Source organism: Leptinotarsa decemlineata, unplaced genomic scaffold, assembly GCF_025532065.1.
Source record: "Leptinotarsa decemlineata unplaced genomic scaffold, Ldec_3_MD MMD2_tig00002974_RagTag_RagTag, whole genome shotgun sequence".
NCBI lineage: Eukaryota > Metazoa > Arthropoda > Insecta > Coleoptera > Chrysomelidae > Leptinotarsa > Leptinotarsa decemlineata.
Window position 1 is genome coordinate 13,216,160 of NW_027412578.1, and position 18,797 is coordinate 13,234,956.

The 18,797-nt window shown below is 35.0% G+C and overlaps 1 protein-coding gene across 1 annotated transcript in view; it reads left to right on the plus strand.

Annotated features, from left to right (window-relative positions):
* ss (aryl hydrocarbon receptor spineless) overlaps window positions 1-18,797 on the plus strand; it is a 243,144-nt gene that overhangs the window by 205,135 nt on the left and 19,212 nt on the right. Inside the window, exon 3 of the mRNA XM_074177529.1 lies at window positions 17,883-17,983. Within this exon, the coding sequence (XP_074033630.1) occupies window positions 17,883-17,983 (101 nt within the window). The remainder of the gene's footprint in view (window positions 1-17,882; window positions 17,984-18,797) is intronic.

The following is an 18,797-nucleotide window of genomic DNA, read 5'->3' on the forward strand; positions in this document are numbered from 1 at the left end:
ATGTTCATCTTCAGTTTTGAAAACAATCGAACTACGATATACTAACCCTGTTGGACCTGAACTTAGGACACCCCGTAGGCAAAGATAGGCCGGTGTAGAACACTAAATTATAGAGTGTTTTTGTATATTGATCAGACGAGGGCAGACCGCTAGTCTGGCGCAGCTCGACGGGAGGCCCTAAGTATTGATCAAATAAATATTCTTCTGCATGGGCGTACCTTCGCTTTCGGGTCTAACATCGAAAATAATGGAGGTTTCATTTCTGGAACTCCAACGTTTACCCATTCAAAATTCAAAGACGTCAAATGTACCATATACAGTGTGGCCATTAAAATCTGAAACTCGAAACTCCAATTGGACCAAAAATAACAAGAAAAGTTGTCACTAACTGCTCTCATTAGTAACTGTCAAAATTGACATTTGTTTGTCATTTCTCCTCAGAATTTCAAAGAAAGTTTTCTGGAAATGTTGTTTTGTTTACAATTTTATGAGCGTATATCAAATTTTGTCAATCAAGGGCAAACGAATATTTTGAAATTTTTCACAAATAACGCATTCATTCAGAAAAAACGATATATTCAGTTCGTGTTTACTTCCTCATCTTGCGGATTAGTTTTTATGTCAGTTTTCTATATTTGGAAGTTATTTTGGAAAGAAATTTCCAAATAATTCGAATAAATTCCCCAGTCGTATGTTTTGAGAAAAATTTTTTCATGAACTTTCGAGGATACATTTTTAGATAATACTATTAATAAAAAAGTAATAACTAAATTGATTCATGTAGCTATTAGAATGTGGTAGGAGATCATAATGACAAACCTGTAACTATTGATACTGCAGTTCGTCCTAAATGGACATTTTTAAACTAATAGTTACAAATAAAAGTAGTAAAAAACATAGAAACTTTTATTTTTCATTTTTCATAGGTAAGACATTTTTTGTACAACTGTCATTAAAAGTATCATTTTTTAATGATTGTCAAGAGCATTAAAATATGATGTTCACAAAGTAGCGTGTCAATAGTTATTTATGTATCAAGGGAATTAGGAGGGCCTTAATTACCGATGGCAAAGTTTGCGTCCCGAGGGCCTCTGGCCCGAGGGACAGCAATTGCCTGAGGTTATTAAGGCTCATTAATTCCCGTGGTACATAGATAATTTCATTTCTGACCGATTTCAATAAAATTTTGTTCATTTTTGAAACGGAAAAATGTACCAATTCATTACCTTCCCGGTATATTTGAATCAGGTACCGTTGATTATAGTAGAGTTTTCTTGTTGCTAGGTTGTTGCTATGTTACTTGTTTATAAACAGAACTTTGTTATCAAGCTGTGTTTGCGGTGAAAACGTGTTTTCTACCCCAAATATAATGGAGGGTATTTTGAAAAAAGCTGAACAAGCAAGAGAATCATTAATTCCATCGAAAAGTGAAGCCGTATACCAAAAAGAATACAAGATATATCTGGACTGGCTGACACGGAAAAATGTTATGACAAAAGATGTCACTGAAACTGTATTTCTGGCATATTTTCAAGAACTGGTAAGGTATGTTGTCTACTTTGTCATCAGAAGAGGCAGGTACCTCGACTGTAGTGAACAGAAGCTCCAGCCATACAAAAGAAGAAATTGTTTCCAGTGGCGGAAGTAATTTTCAGGGAACATTTCAAAATTGTACATTTATTATTTGTAATGACGTGAATAAATAAAATATGGTTCAGTTTTCATTTCTATTTATTTTTACTTGTTAAAAGTAGAGGGAATTATAAAATCTATAATGTCCCAAGGGAGTTATGACCCTCTTTATTGATAGCGTAACTATGACGATATAAGATTATAATATCCCGGTCAGAAATAATAGTTATTTATGTATCAAGGGAATTAGGAGGGCCTTAATTACCGATGGCAAAGTTTGCGTCCCGAGGGCCTCTGGCCCGAGGGACAGCAATTGCCTGAGGTTATTAAGGCTCATTAATTCCCGTGGTACATAGATAATTTTATTTCTGACCAACTCCATTATTGTGGAATCGCGATTCATCGCTCCACAAAATTTGACTGAATATGTTAGGACTTTCATGTAATATTACCTGAATACAAGCAATGAATTCAAGTCGTCGTTCAAAGTCCGTGGGTTTCAAACCTTGTACCAACTGAATTTTGAATGGGTGGTATTTATTTTCTTTCAGAATTCTCTGTACATTAGATTTACTCACACCGACTTCTTCTGCAAGAGTACGGATAGAAACATGTGGATGAATAATAATATAAGCCAACACATTGATCTCTAAATCTTCAGTTCTAACAGATCTCGTATGATGACGATGCTTTATAGTAGAAGGAAATGACCCAGTTCGCAATTTTTCTACAACTCTCGAAAAAGTCATTCATGACGGAATGGGTCTGTCTGGAAAACGTTCTTGGTATAGACGTTGTGCTTGACGGCAATTTTTCTGACATTCCCTAAAAATTAATAACATATCAATGCAATCACTTGGACTAAACGCGAAAGGCATACTGGAGTTTTCGCACAAAGAACACAGTTACTGTTTTGCAAAGAATCACTGAATCGAACTGACAAGTAGATACAATTCAACAACATTTGTTACTATGGCATCAACAAGCATAAGCTACTTGATGAAATTGTGCAATATAAAGCAATTCACCCTCAAGTTAGTCACATTCTCAAGAATTTCAATATTATATTCAACTGATATCGATATCGTATCGTAGAGGTGAGAATAATGGTTTGTATTCAGTAGTAGTCTAGTTCAATTTAATAAAAGATATAGACTGGATTCGTGTACGAGTAAATAAGTTTTTTTGAAACTTTATATTTAAGGAAAAGTGCAATAACTCAACAACGCCGTGACCGAATTTCAAAAACCAAACATGAAATGATATCAGAATTTAACGTAGCATCTGAATATGTAATGATATACAGGGCGTTCTATTTTAAAAAATGGAATTTTGGTCTGTAGCACCTACACCAAACACCCTGTATATTTAAAAATTATATCAAAATATAGCTCTCATGAACTCCTAAAACTTTTGTATGAAACATTTTTGTGTATCTCCTTCAACAAACCAGATATTGCCTGTCACATAAAATGTGGGACACCTGGTATACGCTATGCATCACAAATGGCGAAAAAACAGTGAAAAAAATGTTTGCATTTGATCGAACTTATAATAATAATAATAATCGTCTTTATTGTTTCCCAGCTGTAGTAACATACAAATATTTAAATAAATTACAGAGCAAGTTGCTGACATAACAAAAGGGGAAGTTCAACTCAGTTACCACAAGTGCTACTGAGTTGTTATCACCCTTTTTTGGTCTTGGTTCTCCTAGGCTCTTCTATTGGGCCGATTGGACTGTGGTTCAGATGTCATAACCATAATACTCATGATTCGTTTCCAGTTATGACCCTTCCAAACCAATCTAGATCGCCGTTGATGACAATTCCTAAGCGGTGCTCATGCTACGGTTTTTTTTTGGTGAAAATTCAACAATTTTCGAAAGAACTTCGCTGTCACATGCTTCATGCCCAAAATTTACGGAAAAATTGGATGGCCTGAGCTAACCAATATGCCGCAACTCCTCTAATAGTGATTCGATCATTCTCCATAGCAATTTTGTATACTTTCTCTGCTGGGGTGTCATTGACATCTTCTCGGCGTTTTTCTACCACTTGTAAAAATTTTTGTGACTCAGAGTACAATCACTGTATGCCACTGTCAACATTTCAACTCAATTCCATTTCTAACTCAATGCAGATTCTTTAATCCATTTCTTTCTATAAGATAAAATTGACGAACACGCGAAATTTGAACATTCACTTAATTTTTTGAATAGTCCACGTATAAATTCCACCCGATTACCCTACTCCGCAGTCTATGTCTATAGTGGGGTGTAGACTCAGGTAGGAGCTCGCTCTCAGGTTTCAATTTTCAGATCTTCCATAATGTCGCCACTGACTCATCGCTGATACGAATCTCTGAAAAAGTCAACAACGCAACTGAAATTTCCCTTGTTTTCAATTAGGCCCTGAAAGGGAGTTGACGCGTTAATATTTCACTGAAATGAATGTGTAATTATGGGCTATTAACAAGAATTAAAGTTTTATCTTTTCATGGGAATCAATTGAAAATTCGGTCTCGTAAAAAAATAGTACATATTACAGTGCAGATCAGTAGGAACATTTTTATTGATGTCCTCCTTTGCACCAAAGAAATTACCATCCATTATGTCTAATGGGATTGAAACTTCCATTGTCTTTAGAAGTCGCCACTTCGATAATTATTTTCTGTGCCTTCGTTATCTAAGAAAATTATACATCTGCTTTACAATTATTGTGAGGTGACGTAAAGAGTAGAGAAAAGATGAACAAATATAGGATGTTTCTTAGTACAATGTCAATATATGAGAGAAATGTATTCTTGGCAGTGGCATACGTGCGGAATTTTCATTGAATCTAAAGAAGAAAATGACACCCTACTGCTTTTTCTCAAAGTAAAATTGATTTTCAAAATCCCTATCAGTAGATGAACAAAGCCGGTTTCATGACACAGCCAATTCAACTAACAGAAGCAATGAAGTACAGTGCGTTTTCGACCGTTTTTCGTGCGTTTTCGTGCGTAACCGTCACATACTTGACCAACTGCGCCACGAAAGCGCTGCACGAAAAACATAACCTAACATAACCTATAGTCCGTTCATAATTTGTCGATAGCACAAAATGAGGGCTCAAGTCATAAAACGGTCGTAAAACTCGTAAAATCATAGGCGGAGGTTCCTGAGGTGTTTATTCATTATATTCGAAACTTGTCTTGAAAGGGTGAAGTTGTTACGTTGTTGTTGTTTAATTTACGGCTCGTTGGTGTTTCGGCGTCTACGGCAGTAATTAACGTCTCTAATATTTATTTTGCGAATTTTGTGCAGTGCGTGAGTAACTTTTTTTCATATTCCTACAAACATATACGTACCTTTCGTTCCTGCTTGTTTTGTTTGATTGCTTGCGATGGCTTCATCATCATCATCAACATCATCAAGTTTTACACCGGTACTGTTGCGTACAGTCAGTAAGTCTGTCTATTCACCAAGAGAGAAGACTATTGTTTTGAACTTTCACGATGCTCTGGTTTCTCAGAATCCCACAAACACTGTTCAGAACATAATCAAGAGTTGTGCCAACATGACGGGCGTAGGGGAGTCAACAATATATAGGTTCCTATCAGAAAGAAAAAAAAAGGTATAGCTAACCCAAATACAAATGAATACTTAAAGAGGGGGAGAAAACCTATTGAAATTGATGAATTTGCCAAAAATGGTATTCGAAGGAAAATTCACGAATTTTTTAACAAAAAAGAAATACCCAACTTAAACAAAATTTTACAAGAAGTTAGAGACGACCCGGATTTGCCTCATGTCGGACGAACCAAATTGTGGCAAGTTTTAAAAGAATTAAATTTCCGGTGGGAGAAATCAGACCGAAAATCACTTTTGATTGACCGGGAAGAGATAATATGTTGGAGAAGAAAGTATCTAAGATCTATACGAAAATTTCGGGCTGAAGGAAGGCCAATTTACTATCAAGACGAAACGTGGGTAAACGCAGGTCATACTCTCACAAAAATTTGGACAGATAAAAATATATCAAGCTCCAGGCAAGCCTTTATGGAAGGTTGGTCTACTGGTATTTTCCCACCCTCTGGTAAAGGCAGTAGATTAATAGTTTCTCACATTGGCAGTGAAAAAGGATTTGCTAAGCATGGTTTGTTGGAATTTGAATCCAAAAGCACAAAAGACTATCACGAGGAGATGACAGCTGATGTTTTCGAAGAGTATTTTGAGCAGATGATTGAACATATACCACCAAACTCAATTATAGTATTAGATAATGCACCTTATCATTCACGACTAGTTGAAAGACTTCCAACGACTGCGTGGAAGAAACAGGATATCATTGACTGGCTGCGGAATAAGTCCCTGCCTTTCGAAGATGGAATGGTTAAAGCAGAACTTTTAAAAATTGCCCGGCAACACAAATCTAAGTTCAAGAAATACGTAGTTGACAAAATGGCGGAAAGACGAAACATCACAGTCCTTAGACTTCCACCCTACCACTGCGAATTAAATCCAATTGAACTCATTTGGGCACAAATGAAAAGCTATGTGGCTAGAAAAAATACGTCATATAAAATACAAGCTGTACGTGAATTGTTATATGAGTCTTTACAACATATTACATAACAAAATTGGCGAGATGCAGTAAGACATGCAATAGAAGAAGAACAAAAAATGTGGGATCTTGACAATATAATTGATGCGACTGTAGAGACACAACCGCTAATTATTAACCTGCAAGACGACTCGGATTCCGAAGATGATCCTGTTTATTTTGAATTTGAATAGTTTTGTAAGTAATCGTAGTTTATATCATTTAAAAATAGGTATTAATTAAATAAATGTATCCTTTACAAATTGCAAGTAACTTATTATTTTTGAATAAAATAAAAAAAAAATTTAAAATAAAAATACAGTTTACAGTACCTACAGTTTAAGAATATTAATATATTTATTTATTTAAAGTAACTAATGTTTCAATCATATACTCTACGACACTGGTCACTCATTTCCACTCAAAATATCTACATAATCGGATTTAAAGTTTTATAGCTGTATTGTATTTCTTCAGATACAAGGTGGGTTAGTCGAAAACATCTTAAACTGCCAGTTTTAGTTTGGTTTTTGTTATTATATCATATTAGCTGTCCTCTCTGTATTTCAGTTCTCTAATGAGGGTCAAACTTGCAGTGAGCTATCAACAAATTATGAACGGACTATAGGTGCACTGATTCTAATGGCGCTTATTTCGATTGATTTGAAAACAGACAAAACTTTTGAAAGGACCTATAGAATGTTCTCGAATACTAGACTGTGCTAGAATGTTCTATGACTTTCTAGAGTTCGAAACTCCCAGCTTTTATATCTGATGATCTGGTGAAAACCGGAACCTTCTTCATGAAAAACTGATATGACAGACACTATTTAGTAGTGAAATATATAAAATTTCGCGTTATTTTTTTCGATTGCTTGACGTTCTAATTGATCCGAGAGAACCGTTTGAAAGGTAATAAACCATTGGCGAGTTATTGGAAAATTACACCGAATGAGCATCTCATTGCATAAATCTGTATGCATATTAATAATTACCTGGATTTGGAGCGTGGCTAGATTATCCGCAGACGATGTAAATCGTAAATATCTCGAGCTTAATGGGCATATTAATGCGCTTGTAGAATGCATCATTGAATTATGCCTCGAGTAATTAATTTTTCATTTTACGATATTGCCAACATCCAAAGTAATGTTAGATTAGAATAAATTGCATGCTCGGAACTTGTATAATGTGACATTTGACTAGATTGTTCAGTAGGAAGGAAACAACGATATTTTGCGCTAGTTTAATACTCGGACTGCACATTTCCTCAAAGGCTCAGTCACTCTGAGCTTTCTCGATATACATGCAATGTCTCACAATTTTCTGATATGATATTCTATGAATATGAAGTGAAGTGGAATTCTAGGGTGCGTATCACCTCGTTGTTTTCTCACTACGTCCAATTCTCACTACGTCCAATTCTCACTACATCCAATTATCACTACGTTCAATTCTCACTACGTCCAATTCTCAGAGCGTCGAATTCTCACTACGTCGAATTCTTGTCATGTTAACTTTCGTCTCGTGGAGACGTCAGTGGACGAGATGACTTTCGAGGTAGTGAGACACTTCTAAATTCTAGTGTTGTATTATTTATATACGACTTATTGGAATATTCATTCATGTTGAAGCAATTTGACGTCACCTGATCTTCTTAAAAGTCATTTGTTTTATAGAAAATAGTTTGTGAGAATTGGAGAGCATCTGAGTAGTGGGAAATTGATTTGATACCTCAAGGAACTGTGTTGGGGCCTGATTGGTTCAATATATTCTGGAACAATCTCTTTCAGATACAGTCATTCAAAAATCTGAATACTATACCTAAGATAACCATAACTGGTGTAAGTCAAAAGTGAATTAGAACGGATATACCATAAAACTGGCCAATGAAAATCCAGAAATCCACTTCGTCTTGAGATTTTCATTGAGCAGTTCACAAAATTACGACACCTGTTTTATTTCACTTCAAAATTGTTAAATTATTGATTGAAAAAGTGGAATTCGATATGAGTTTATCATTATGATGTTTTTCTTTGAAAAATGTGACTCTACTTAGTCGACCTATTTTCTTGATAATAATAATAGTGAATGATTTCTACATGTTTCAACCTGTGGGAGATTATATATGAATCGAATAATTCTTTTCAGTAATAATTTTCTCAAACTAATATATGAGATGAAATAATGCATAACGGTATAATTATAATAATAATGTGATGAGATGAAATAAAGCATAATGGTATAATTATAATAATAATGTATATTATTTTTTAGGCACAATTTATCCTTTCTAAAATAGAAACTTCATACATGAACTCATGTAGAATGAACAATCGTGATGTCAAGCAGCCAGATCACTTTGAAAATATTCATCAAGTGAATATTTCTAACCCTTTTTTTGAAATCAATGGGATTTGAAATTTTCTTAATGAATATTGGAAGTTTATTAAATATTTTTATAGATATAACATGAGGTCCATTTGGTACAGATGTTAATGAAAAAAAAAGAAGATTTGGAAAAGCTGAATACAGTTATTTGAATTAATGAATCGAAAAGGTTTTTGTATTAAAGTGTATAATTTTTAAAACTCTTGCAAAGCGCTTTCGACTTTCGTCATCATCAGTGCTCACCTGAAAGTAAGTGATCTAGTTGAAAAGGGAATTTAGTGATAATTGAAGTTGTAAAATTTGTTTTAAGGTTAAGAAATTTGGAAGAAATTGTTTGAGATTACTTACTTGTCAGGCAACAGGAAGTATCAAATTAAGTAAATTGCACATTTGTAATATTTGACTTACATAAAACAAAATAGGCTTATAGCCAAGAAAATACATTTTTAGATTGAGGCCATGTGGTTCGGTCAAAGTATCATATGTAGAAGGACAACTTGAGACAGAATGTGACACATGACACTTGACACATTTTGTCTCAAGTTGTCCTTCTTCATATGATACTTTGACCGAACCATATGGCCTCAGTCCAAAAATGTATTTTCTTGCCTATAAGCCTATGTAAGTCAAATATTACAAATGTGCAATTTACTTAATTTGATACTTTCTGTTGTGAGTAAGTGATCTCAAACAATTTTTTCCAAATTTCTTAACCTTAAAAAAAATTTTACAACTTCAATTATCACTAAATTCCCTTTTCAACTAGATCACTTACTTTCACGTGAGCACTGATGATGACGAAAGTCGAATGCGCTTTGCAAGAATTTTAAAAATTATACACTTTAATACAAAAACCTCTTCGATTCATTATCAGATTATAATTCTGCCTGAGAGTATAACCAGCAACTATGCGGATAGTATCCCTTTGCTGAAACTCATGGTAATGATTCTTGATGTAAGTGACACAATTTAAAATATACATGGATATCACAGTTAAAATTTGTAACTCAGTAAATAACTGCTCACAAGAATCACCATATTTTTTAAAACACATGGTTCTTAGTATCTTTTTTTGAGCAATCAACAGATCATTCAATTTGCTGCTGTTACCGTAGCAGACTAAGCAATAATTTAGACTTGAGTGAATATAGGCATAGTAGTAGCTTAATAAAATATTTATGGGGACAAAGTTTCTGAGATTTCAAATAACGAAACAATGCTTGGATAATTTATTAAAAATAGAGTCAATATGATCATTCCGGGATAATTTGGAATCAATGTTCAACCCTAAGAATTTGACTGATTTATTCTGCGTAATAGATTTAGTATTAGCTCTAACCAATATACTGCAGTCCATTTCTCTATGCGAGAAAACAATGGTATTAGATTTATTGCTATTTAGTACAAGGCCGTTTCTGGTGCAGTAATTAAGCATATTAGCAACTGCAATATCAGCTTGGTCAGATAACCCTTCACAAAAAGAAGAACTCAATAAGTAGGACGTATCATCAGCAAACTGTACAGTACACTGTTGTTGATTAATATTAAAGATGTCGTTGACGAATAAGAGAAGAGAGTAGGACCCAGGACACCTGTTAATATGTTACGATTTTCAGAATGATATATTCCAGATTTGAGTCTAACCTTAACAGATTGTAATCTGCCAGTAATCTGTAGTTGGAGATTGAGTGCTTATCGTTTTTCTTGTGAACAGAAACTACAATAGCATGTTCAAGACACGAGAGAAATGGACCCTCAAGGAAAAAGAGATCAAGTAGGTAGGTATGTAAGTGATTCAATGATTAGTTCAGCAACATACAACTCTACCTGGTGATTCATCAATGCCACTAGAGTTATTAGACGATATGGACTTGATGATATCAAGAAGTTCAGTTTCATCTAAAGGATGAAGAAAAAAAGAGTTTGTTTTTATATCGTGATGATGTTCACCAGCAGGCTTAGAATCATTGATTAGAGAATTTACAGAGTCAAACAAATAATCATTAAAGACTTGAGGAATAACAGGACCACCATGAACCCGAGTTCCATCATCAGTTTCAAAATAATTCGGGAAACGATTGCTTATATTATTGGATGTTGTATTCTGTTCAATTATATTCCAGGCAACTTTAGATTTGTTATCAGCTTCAAGAAATTTGTTACTGAAATACTCTTTTTTTGAATTGTCAATTTTTTTTCTATGATTCTTCAACATAATTTTGGCAGTGACCTGTAAGAAGGCCTGTTAGACATCGTAAGTCATCCTTACTGTGGTTCAACAATTGTTTAGTATCGAGCTTCGAAAGGTAAATAAACGCCAATCCTGGAAGATTCTGCCAGAAGTCCATTTATCTTCTTGCCATCCAGGTGTTCAATCTTTGTTTGGCAAAGCCTTAAGCGATGTCAATGACAGGTTCTGGTTCTGGTTTCAGGCCAGTATAGCCAGGAATCCAGACAAGAGACAGATAATGCAAATCAGTTTTTGGTTTATCTTTCATCTGGATCGAAAATCACTGCCAAAGTCAAATTCCGAATGAAATAATTAATATAAAATCCATATGACGCGTATTTATTTCACTGTTAACACTCAAAACAGTAATCAGACTGCTCCTAAATTCTGTTGGGGTTAGAACTTTGGTACACGAGATGGTTCTTCCCGTTTCACACTTTGTTCACGAGCTGAATCTGCTACTAGTTAACAGAGTTTCATATATGTAGTCGACCTACAATGAAATCATTCGAGTACCGGACACATCGCTGTCTTGTTTGGATCCGTTCTGCACTAACGAGCGTGGTTCTACTTCTGGATGAACGAGAAACAGCTGCAAAACTATCCTCTGAGAGGTCTATGAACTCACACTTAAAGATTTCAATCCTTTTACTTCTTCCTTCAAACCTGCTCTAGAAACAGACATAACACGTATAATAAGTAATCTAAAAACTACACATACTACTGGTAATGATGATATTAGCTCTAGTCTGTTAAAAAAGTGTTCAACATATATTGTTAAACCATTAACTTGTGTGATTAACAGCTCTTTGGAGGAAGGAATCTACCCTGAAATTCTGAAAGTCGGTAAAATAAAACCCATACATAAAACAGGTGATAAAACTCAGGTTGAAAATTTCATGCCCATCACTGTTACCAGTGTGTTTGCAAAAGTTTATGAAAAGTGTGTGGCACACATGGTAATTTCTTTTTTTGATCTTTATAAACTCTTTAATGCAAATCAATTTGGCTTTAGAAGAGGGCGGTCAACAACGCATGCCATAATAACATTTCTTAATGAACTATATAATAATCTAGATGAAGGAAAGAGAACCCTGGGTGTTTTCTTGGATCTAAGTAGGGCATTTGATTTGGTTAACCATAAAATCCTACTAGATAAATTAGAAAATTATGGATTTAGGGGCATTCCATATAAATGGTTTGAAAGTTACCTGGGCAATAGAACACAATATGTTGAGATAGACAAGTTTAAGTCTATTCACCGTAATTATACCATGGGAGTGCCACAAGGTTCTATTCTGGGACCATTGCTTTATATAATATATGTCAATGATTTTGCAGGTGATATTGTAATGTATGCAGATGATACAACCTTACTGGTAAATGGACCAAACATCTCCGCTACAGTTGACTCTGCTCATATAGAAATATTGAAAGCACAGGATTGGTTCTCCAAAAATAAATTAGTTTGCAATGATACAAAATCCTCTTTTGTAAGATTTAGTTATGCACCAAAAGGGTATGATCACAGCTTACTTTTAAAAGCATCAAATGGTTCGTTAAAACAAGTAACATCAATTAAATTCTTGGAACTTAACCTCTCAGAAGATTGTAAGTGGAATCATCACATTCATGAAATGTGCAAAAAAATATCACCAATGTGCTATTGCCTGTATCAACTTGATAAAATTGTGGACAAATCTGTATTACTTATGTTTTATCATCCACATGTTCACTCTTTAATCTCATATAGCATATCAGCTTGGGGTTTATCTAGTGAAGCGCAAAGGGTGTTTATTTTACAAAAGAGAACTGTCAGAAATATTCAAAGAGTAAGTAGACGCACGAGCTGTAAAGAACTATTCAAAATCCTAAAAATTTTAACCTTACCTTGCATTTATATTTACCAGATACTGATGTTTGTAAAATCAGACAGACAATTGTTTGCTCCATTGAATAGAAACAAATACAGTACAAGAAATTCAACTTTATTGGAAATACCAATTCACAGACTGGCCAGGACCGAACCAAGTCCTTTTTATATGGGTATCAAATTATTTAATAAATTGTCAACTCATGTTAGAGAAATGTCGCTGAAGAATTCAAACAGTATGTGAAACAACTTTTAATTGACAAAGCCTATTACTCTGTTGATGAGTATTTGAAAGATCCTATGTAATGTATAATTGGTTAATGCCTTCATGGGTTGATTAGAATGCCAACACAATTACCAAATGTGGCTCAGTTCATAATTATATTTAATTTTGATGTACCTACGATTTCAATCATATAATTGACTGTTTCAATCAACGGGGTTTTCTATCTATATATTTAGATTTTATTTTATTTTATCTATCATATTTATTTTTTATTTTTATTATTGACTTGTTCTATGTCATCATGTTATAATCGTTATGAACGAATAAATATTATTATTATTATTATTATTATTATTATACAATATCCGTCGTGGATATTAGACGAAAAAGTAGTTAATTTCCGTCAAATCCTCTGTAGGAGAAGTGACAGAAGTGAAATAAAAATTTTGTTAATAAACTTGTGGAGAACCGCGATAAATTCCCCAATCTATCACTAATCGGATGTTCCGCCATGTCATCGCTTGTATTGACTCGTTAAATGCAAAACTAATGCGGAAGAGCTGTTGTTGATTCTGCGAGTCACGATGATGCTGCAACTTGTCATATTTAGCTTGCCTATTCAATAAACCTCCTAATGGACTCGTGATTGGAGCGTGGCAGGTGTTATTGAGGCAGACGAGCGAGCGATTCCCTATTTCATCCGACGTGACGGCGGCATAATGGGGCAGGTGCGGGGTCATATCAAAATAATAAACAGAAATTTCATTGATGCAATATATGTGAAAAAAATCATGGAAAAAAATTAAACAATTCATTTCATTCTGATGCTCAATTTATTGATGATGCCAATACGAGACAGTATAACAAGAAGACATGTTATGGAATTTTACTCTTTGATAGACAATCTACTGACTGACTTGCTGAGATTACTTCTTCACTAGCAATAGAGTAACTTGCTTAAGGCACAATAAACTGTATATAATTGAAGGAAATTAACCTTACAATGCGGGCTGAACCTCTGTATATAAGTTGCGAAAATCAAACTTCCAATATGCGCTGAACCCTTGTATATAATTGGCAAGGATTGACTTGCCATTGCGGCCATAACACAGGTATGTAATTGGAGGAAATTGACCCACCATTGTATATAACCAGCAAAAATCAACCCAGTAATGCCTGATGAGCGAAAATTTACCTACCGATGTAAGCTAAACTCCTGTATTGAATTGGCAAACATTAACTCACCAATGTGGGCTGAAGCCTTGCATATAATTGGCGAAAATTAACCTACCAATCAGGGTTGAACCCTTGTATGTAATTAGCAGAAATCAGCCTAACCATGTGGGCTAAACCCCTCTATATATTTGGTAAAAAATATTCTACCAATTCGGGCTGAACTCTGTATATAATTGGCAGCATTTCAGGCTGAACCTCTGCATATAATTGGCGGAAATTAACCTACCAATTTGAGCGAAACCTTTTTAAATAATTGGCGGGAATTTATCTACCAATTCAGGCTGAACCTCTGTATATATTTGGCTAAAATTAATCTACCAATCCCGGCTGTATCCCTGTCTATGATTGGCGGAAATCAACCTATCAATGGGGGCTGTACCCCTGTATATAATTGGCAGAAATCAACCTACTAGTGCGGGCTCAACCCCTGTATATAATTGGCGGAAATCAACCTACCACTTTGTGCTGAACCTCTTTATATAATTGGCGGAAATTCACATACATTTCAATTCGGGCTGAACCCTTGTTTGTAATTGGCGAAAATTTACTTACCAATTTGGACAGAAATCCTGTATAAATCAATCTAACAATTCGAGCTGAACTTTGTATATAATTGGTTGAAATAATTTCACCAATTAAGGCTCAATCTCTGTATATAACTGGAAGAAATTAACCTACCAATGTTGGCTATACTTTTTTACATATTTGGTGAAAATTTACCTACTTACTCAGTCTGAACCCCTGTTTATAATTGAAGGAAATTAACGTACCAATTTGAACTGAACCTTCTATATAATTGGCGAAAAGTTACCTACCAATTCAGGCTGAACCCCTAAGTATAATTGAAGGAAATTAACCCACCAATGTGGGCTGAACATTTTCATATTGTTGTTAATTATACCCTTAAGAAAATAATGCCGGCTGCCACAATATAATTGGCGAAAATGCATATGCCAATTCAATCTGAACCTCTGTATATAGCCTGCTGATCCTCTGGCGGATATTAACTCAACAATGTGGGCTAAACTTGGTATAGACTTGGCTAAATAAATCTCACCAATTCAGGCTGTATCCCTGAATATAATCAAAGAAAATTGACGTGCCAATTCCGACTGAAACTCTCCATATAACTGACGAAAATTCACCTACCAATTCGGGCTGAACCCCTGTATGTAATTGGGGAAATTAACCTACCAATTTGGGCTGACACCCTGAATATTATTGGTGAAAATCAATCTACCAATTCGGGCTGAACTTTGTATATAATTGGCTGAAAAAATCTAACCAATTCTAGCTAAACCCCTGTATATAAACCTACAAATGCCAGCTGGACTTCTGTATATAATTGGTGGATATTAACTCACCAATGAGGGCTGAACCCCTGTTTGTCATTGGCAAAAATCAAACTACTGCTGCGGACTGAACCCGGATTGATCTACTAATTCGGGCTGGACACTGTATATAATTGCTGGAAATGAACCCATCCATTTGAGCTGAACTTTTTTATCATTTCGGCGAAAATTTACTCATCAATTCAGGCTGAAACCCTATATATAATTGAAGAAAATCAATCTACCAATTCGGGCTGAACTTTGTATATAATTGGCTGAAATAATCTTACCGATTCTGTATATAATTGGAAGAAAATAAACCTACAAATGCCGGCTGGACTTCTGTATATAATTGGTGGATATTAACTCACCAATGAAGGCTGAACCCCTGTTTGTGATTGACAAAAATCAAACTACTGCTGTGGGTTGAACCCCTGTATATAATGGAGGAGGATTAATCTACCAATTCAGGCTGGTCACTATATATAATTGACGGAAATGAACCCATCAATATGAGCTGAACTTTTTTATAATATCGGCGGAAATGTACTTATCACTTCAGGCTGAAACCCTATATAATATTAGTGAAAATCAATCTACCAATTCGGGCTGAACTTTGTATATAATTGGCTGAAAAAATCTTACCAACTCTGGCTAAACCCCCGTATATAATTGGAAGAAAATAAACCCATCAATGAAGGCTGGACCTCTGTATATACTTGGCGGATGTTAACTTACCAATGAGAGCTGAACCTCTGTTTGTAAATGGCAAAAATCAAACTACTGCTACGGGCTGAACACCTGTATATAATTGGGGAAGAATAATTTACCGATCAGGCTAGACACTGTATATAATTGGCGGAAATTAACCCACCAATATGGGCTGAACTTTTTTATATTATCGGCGAAAATGTACTGACCAATTTAGGCTGAAATTGGTGAAAATTAATCTACCAATTCCAGCTGAACTCTGTATATAATTGGCAAACAATATCTTACCAATTCAGGCTTAACTCCCGTAAATAATTGGCGAAATTAACCCACCATTACGGGCTGAATGCCTGTATGTACTATATGTACAGTTTTTTGTACGAAGATGGAGAAGTGAAAGAAAAAATGTTTTTTTTTTTCAAAAATATATTTTTCTCACTGTTTCGCTTTGTTTTTTGGTTTTATCGCCTCGGCATATCCAAGTATAAGAAAAAACTACGAGAAAGGAAGTGCTCGTAACGCAAAACGTTATGATAAATTGCTCAATTATCAGATGCATTCGCGATTAATACCAGAAGCGTTATAATGAGGCCATAAAAAATTGAAGTACTTCCATTATAAAGAGAGCCAATTATACCGGATCAACGCTATTTATTAATTTGCGGTTCATACGTCGCATTGCATGTTTTTTTGACAGATGCATTTTTGCAAAGATTCGCCGCTCGATACGCACATAATTTATGCAGAACAAGCGAAGTGTCTCCTGAATATTTTCATGCACCTGATACAACAATTTTTCGTCGCGGGCTGATATTTATCTGGATCAGACATCTGATCAACTATTAATGAGGCTTCCTGGGAGTTCGTCATTATTTCCGATACTTTGACCGAATGCCGACCTTTTAGTTAATGTTCTCGAACTACGTGGATAAATTACCATTTTTCAACCAAAACTGGTTATTTAGCAACATCATAGTCTTTATTTGCAACATTGGATGTGTGAAAAGTTGAACCAAAATAACAATAACGAAATTCACAACAAGTCATCACAACATTCATTGATTTATCTCAATAAGAGAACCCGAATTCATCATTCAGTATGCCGTCCTTCCCATTCTTTACAAATTATAGTCCTTTCATTCACAAATTGTGAGGATTTTTAATAAATAGAGGATGTGTCTCTGCTCTCTGCTCATACACTTTTTGTTTCAGATAGCCCCATAGAAAAAAAATCATTGAAAATAAGTCCGGTGGTATTGGTGGCCAATATTCCTTCCAATTGCGTCCTATAACTTTTCCTATCTAAATATATAGTCCAATTATTTGAGATCCGCTCGAAATTAATCCGCTTTCTTCTATAAAGAGAGCGCACAACTCAGCTTGTACTTCACACTCCATAATCATTGTTTGTTTATTTATAACTAACCTAAGATAATAGCGATTCAAAATTTTTTACGCTAGCGATCACAATTTACAACGCACATATCGCATACTCTTAATTAGCTATTAATTAATGAATTAACATGAAACAATTGCAGCGATGTTCACAACCGAGTTTCGTGTGACCGCATAATCATGGAAATGCTTGCACATTTCTAATTCTCTATACTGGGTGATTCGCTGATGACGACCGAGGCGGGAAACTGAAATCAACTTTTTTTTGCAGTGGTCATGCACAAAGACAAGGACGATGCAGCTGGTCTTCATCGGCCGAGGGATCTCACCGCTTTTGATCACACCCCCCTTGATGGAGAAATGTTTCTTCAGGTAAGTACTTTTTCTCACAAAAAACTGTGTTTTGTTTACTTCGACTTGAACTAATGTCTTGGGTTGGTTATGTGAGCATACGTATCTGGTGCTCAGTGTAACCATTGGGTTTGCCAGTAATTGACCACACTGTAGAATTGAATTTACCTTCATTTCACATTCAAATGTCTTTTAGATCACTTCGTACCGCACTGTCAACTAGACTTCCAGATCTGCGTGTTGGTAGTGTATATACAGGCTGATTCACGGTGGATGGCACATTAGACGTTTCTGGTGAACCAGACAACGGAACACTTTGAAAATTTAATGGAGGGCATATTCGGACATTCTCTAGCCAACTAAAATATTTTCGACAATGCGGTGTTGCCGCTTCTATTACAAAGCAGTAGCAACTTTGATTTTTCAAATGGAACACTCTGTATATAATATTATTTTTGGAATCTCCAACAATTGCCCGACAACTTTTCTTGATATTTCCCTATACCTATCTGTTACCGTTTTCGAAATAAAAATTAATTTCAATTTTTTTCTTCGAAACTCATGACTTCTAAAAATGCCGATATCTTTTAGTTAAGAAGTACTATGATATCGAAATTTGGTTTGGAGTTAGGTGATACTTGGACACTTCCCACACGTCAGCCTAATCTCCGTTACTTCAATACAGGGTGGTAAAAAAATACAGTTTTTTCGTTTGCTTGAAAAAGTTGCTGAAATTTGATTATTTTAAATGGAACACCCTGTATATTATTGAAAATTCGGAAAGCTGCTGAAATTTGCTTTCTTTCTATGTATATCATACCTATACCTAACTAGT